This window comes from Lactuca sativa, chromosome 6, assembly GCF_002870075.4.
Source record: "Lactuca sativa cultivar Salinas chromosome 6, Lsat_Salinas_v11, whole genome shotgun sequence".
In the NCBI taxonomy this organism is placed as follows: Eukaryota; Viridiplantae; Streptophyta; class Magnoliopsida; order Asterales; family Asteraceae; genus Lactuca; species Lactuca sativa.
The window spans coordinates 3,020,575-3,025,669 of record NC_056628.2 but is presented as its reverse complement, the minus strand read 5'-3'; the positions used below and the strand labels follow the sequence as shown (position 1 = coordinate 3,025,669).

Here is a 5,095-nt window from a genome sequence, read left to right as displayed (position 1 = left end):
TTCATACATTTTTTTTATAACTTTCATATATTTATTTCTAAACTTTATTTTACAACATTTTTAAAGTGTTTCACAAATTTTGTATGATAGTTTAATATTTTTTATTACATTTTAAAATATTTTCGTTAAATACCAGTTTAAAACCTTGTATTAAAAAATTAAAAGTTTATAAACTTCTAATTAAAAAATATTAAAAAGTTGGAATAATTTTAAAACATTTACATTATATAGATTTTTTTTTATTTGCTAAGTAATATTTTCTTTTTCTTTTTTAAAAGACCATCCATATTTCTTGTTACATATTTAATTTATTTAATTTTATAGTTAGATACTATTTACTTTAAACATATTGTATATGCTTAAAAACAAAAGAAAAAAAAATTATAAGAGGCTATATAAAATATTTCAAAAAACAAAAACATATTGATTGATTAAAAAGTAAAGTTTAAAATTGATCAATATTTAATTAGTATTTAGGAAATTGTGAATATTTTAAAAATAATGTTTGAAAAAAAAATAATACAAACAAATATGAAAAATAAAATCGCTATTATAAGTGGGGAAAATGACTTATTAGTGTAATTTACTTTTCGTTTTGTTTACATTTAGACAACTTTTTTTTTTCATACACGTTTAACCATTTAACTTGTTAATTTGTTAACATATTACAATTGTCACCGGTTATAGCCGGTAACATTGACAATATGTGAACGCATATAACAAGTTAAATTGCCAAATATATACAAAAATAAAAAAAATTATAATGATTATCCTGATAAGTCTTTAAAAATTTTGGGAGTTACATTATGCTTTTCACCTTTTACACAATCACTTAATAAGAGTTTTTAACCATAATAGTATTATGAGAAAAAATATTTCCCATATTAGTGTTCTCTCAAAAGTATTTACCAAAATGGTATTATTTAATTTTAATACTAATATTATTCTTTATAAAAAAAGAAAAACACGTTTTTTGTTTTCCCTGGTACGTTGGAACGAATAAAAAAAAAAAAAAAACATAAACGCAAACTGGGGCTCAACTCATCGTTCTGTCGTCGTCCACCATCTCCGGCAGCCTGCACCTCCTCCATCCATCGCCGGCTGGCTGCGCCTCCTCCATCGTCGCCAACGACTGCAAGGTATGTGAAGTTATCGATTTTGATTCTGATTCTTAAGTTTTCTATTTGCTTCTGGATTCCAATTGTTAAGTTTGTTGTTTGCTTTTTTGCTTCTCTATTCTCATTTATCTCAATTTTTCTTCTAGTTAGGACGAATTGTTGATCAATTTCTATTTTGATTATTTGCTTTTGTAAATGGAATTGATTATTGTTTTGATCAATTTATGTTTCGATTTTGCCTCCTCCATCTTCACAGCTTGTTTTTTTTAATCTTTGATGGAATTGATTGCATTATGTTTCTTTTTCTTTTTTGTTATCACAAATTCATATGATCATTTTTTTGATCAATTTTTGCTTGTTTTTGTTTGTTTGTAGATGAATTCTATTATAGATATGATTGACAATGAGAATTTTTCTATAATTTCTCAAGCGGCTGTTGTGACTAATTTGATGAATATAAACAATGATGTTGAGTTAAATGAAATATTGGAAGATGGAATTGGAGATGAAGATGATGATGAAGCCTCTTTTGACAATAATGTTGAATTACCTTCAACTTTTACTAATATGGAAGGAACAAATTTGACTATTGACGAAAATTGGATTATGAGACAATCAACGAGGAAGAATGATTTTACGCGAGAGTTGGGAAAAGATTCTTTCAAGGATAAAGAGGAACTTGTTAGAGAAATCAAGATCCATAGCATTAGGACACATAGACAATTTGAGGTCATTGAGTCACGCCCAACTATTTGGACTCTAAGATGCAAGTTGTACTTATCTGGTTGCAAATGGAAACTTCATGCAAGTAAACGTAAATGTAGTGGTTATTTTGAAATCACAACGTATACCGGTTCGCACACTTGTTTACACTATAAGCTTTCTCAAGACCATCTGAACCTAGATGCAAGCTTGATTTCTATGGAAACTAGACACCTTATAAAAGAGCAACCTTCTATCGGTATTCCGGCTTTGAGAGCTGAAATAGTTGAAAAATTGGGCTATACTCCTTCATATAAGAAGGTTTGGGATGGAAAGCAAAAAGCAATTGAACATGTGTTTGGAAACTGGGAAGAGTCTTATATCGCTTTACCAAAATATCTAGGCACACTTCAAAAGTTCAATCTAGGAACTATAGTTGAATGGTATGTTTCAAGATCGAACGATGTGGATGAAGTTGAATTTAGGCGTGTTTTTTGGGCTTTTGCTCCCTCTATCAAAGGGTTTCACTATTGTCGACTGGTGATTAGCATTGATGGCACACACTTGTATGGTAAATACAAGGGTAAGATGCTAATTGCAATGGGAGTTGATGGCAATAATCAAATTTTGCCACTTGCATTTGCTATTGTAGAAAATGAATCTTATGATACTTGGGATTGGTTCCTTTCCCATGTCAAGAATCATGTGGTGAAAGACCGTGAAGGCATATGTCTAATATCTGATCGTCATGGTGGAATTCTTAAGGCTGTCAATGAGCATGGATCTCCATGGTTAGAGCCACGTGGTTTTCATAGGTATTGTTATATTCTTTTAATACATTTCAATAACTTGCTTCATTAACTTACATTATCATTCTTATTATTATTATTAGTATTATTATTATTATTATTATTATTTAATAAAGGTATTGTTTACGACATTTCATCAACAACTTTTATGACAAGTTTCGTAATTCAGAATTGAAAGCTTTAGCTTATCGTGTCGGGAGTCAGAATCAAATTCGAAAGTTCAACTTCGTCATGGAAGAAATTGGGAAGTTAAATCCACGTGCTCGACAATGGTTGGAGAGTCATCCACTTAATAGATGGACACTTGCACATGATGGTGGAAGGAGATATGGGTTGCTCACAACAAATTTGTTAGATATTTTCAACATTATACTTAAAGGTGCTCGTTTCTTACCAATCACAGCTTGTGTGCAACTTACATTCTATAGAATGATGCATTATTTTGAGATGAGACGTCCTTTAGGATCTAGTTCTCAAGCTCATGGAGATACACATACTCCACATGTTGTAAAACAAGTAGCTTTGATGGCAAAAGCAAGTGCACATTCCTTAAGATCTTTTAATCAAGAAAAAGGTATATTTGAGTTGATAACTCAAAGAGGTCGAAATGTGCAAGTAGTTAATTTGGAACAAAAAACTTGCACATGTAGTAAATGGGAGGCATCTAAATATCATTGTTCTCATGTCTTGAGTGCATGTGCCAAACTCTCTTTGAATAGTTGGCAATATGTTGATAGATGTTACTCGATTAAATATCATTATGCCACTTAGGCATCTGAGTTCTCCCCGCTTCCTCATGAAGCATATTGGCCACAATCACCATTTAATGAATTACTTCCAAATTTAGAATTATTACGAAATAAAAAAGGTCGTCCTCGTTCAACAAGACTAAAAAATGGCATGAATATTAAAGAATGAAGAAATGTCAATCTTTGTGGAATTTGTAGGCAACCAGGACATAATCGAAAACGATGTCCGTCTATGCCAAGGTAATATATATATATATATATATATATATATATATATATATATATATATATATATATATATATATATTTGTATGGTATTTGTTGTGGTTATTCTCTTATTTTTTTTACAGGTAATGATTTTTTACCAGTTCAAGGTCAAGCTAATTTGTAGCACCTGGTTCTTGGTATGTGTTATGTTATTAAATCTTCTCTATTTTTGCACTTTGGCCTTGGACTCGGCGAGTCGAGGGACTGACTCGCCGAGTAGAAGTCGGATGAGGCGCGGGGTTTAAGTTGCGAACTCGGCGAGTAGCCGCTGTTTGGGCAAAAACCCTAATCCATGGGTTTGCACCCTATTTAATTGACCTTATGCAGCCTCCTTTCCTCCCTTTATGCTCCAAAACACTCCTCATAGCAACCCTAGCCGTTTTTGTGAAGATCTAAGGCTTTTTGAGTGATTCTTGTGAGTTTTGGTCCCAAGGAAGAAGGAAGAGCATAGAAGGATCAAGAGGGGACTGAAGGATTCGAGTTTGGTTTATCATTTGCAGCCTTTGGAAGGTATAAAGTCTGAACCTTTCTCATTCTTTTGTTAGATCCCTCTTTGGAGTGATTTAAGGCTTTTATAAGCCGTTTTTGGTGGCCAACCATGTTTGCAAACATGGTTGGGGGTTTGGGTTTTTGTATCATGTCATTTTATGAGCCACAAGTCAGATCTACGTTGCTTTTTGCACCAAGGATGGCCCCACGCAACAAAAGAACCATTCTAGAGCCTTTTAAGCTCTAATGTCCCATGCATGCACGTAAAGTTTGTAACATTACGTGCTAGATCGAGTTTAGGGGCCTGGATCTATCATTTGGTTAAATGTTGTACATCAGAAATCGAAGTTCTTAGTAAGGAATGTGATAGACTCGGCGAGTCCAAGGGTTTTGGTCCCATATCAGTGAGGGTCGTAAGGACCAGTTGAGTGTGGAAGGGTTTTTAGGAGTCCCGGGGAGTGACCCAACGTTCTGGACTAAGCAAAGTGTTCTGGGAATTCATGGTACTCGGTGAGTGCATGAACGGACTCGGCGAGTCCAAGACAATCTTCATGGAACTCGGTGAGTTGTTCATCAACTCGACGAGTCAAGGACAGAACGTGTTCATAGGATGAAGAGTAACTCGACGAGTTGTTCATACGACTCGGCGAGTCAAGTCGGGACATGAGTATTAGTTGATGATGAACTCGACGAGTTGTTCATACAACTCGGCGAGTCGGATGTAGATTCAGTCGGTGTTCATTTAGAAGGAAAACTCGTCTAGTCATCGCCTAACTCGACGAGTAGAGACGGGTATGAGGACAGATGAAAGGATAGGGACTCGGCGAGTTGGCGAGCCAACTCGGCGAGTCAGGTCAACTGGAAGTTGACTTTGACTTTGACTTGGTCAAGGGGTAAAATGGTCATTTTAACCTAAGGCTAGATGTCAGTTTCTGACTAAGTGTTTTGTGGGAATTTTAGT

The 5,095-nt window shown here is 34.1% G+C and overlaps 1 protein-coding gene across 1 annotated transcript; it reads left to right on the top strand.

Annotated features, from left to right (window-relative positions):
- The first annotated feature begins 862 nt into the window (after nucleotides 1-862).
- LOC111886920 (uncharacterized) lies at nucleotides 863-3,400 on the top strand. The gene is made up of 4 exons (XM_023883155.1): nucleotides 863-916; nucleotides 961-1,215; nucleotides 1,494-2,635; nucleotides 2,746-3,400. Exons 1-4 carry the CDS (start codon nucleotides 863-865, stop codon nucleotides 3,398-3,400), a joined length of 2,106 nt encoding a protein of 701 aa, XP_023738923.1.
- Nucleotides 3,401-5,095: the final 1,695 nt, after the last annotated feature.

Coding starts and splice junctions, on each gene's coding strand:
- LOC111886920 (XM_023883155.1), top strand. CDS start 863: ATGAGAAAAAATATTTCCCATATTAGTGTTCTCTCAAAAGTATTTACC. Junction 917..960: donor CAAAAGTATTTACCAAAATG/GTATTATTTAAT, acceptor TTATAAAAAAAG/AAAAACACGTTTTTTGTTTT. Junction 1,216..1,493: donor TTCCAATTGTTAAGTTTGTT/GTTTGCTTTTTT, acceptor GTTTGTTTGTAG/ATGAATTCTATTATAGATAT.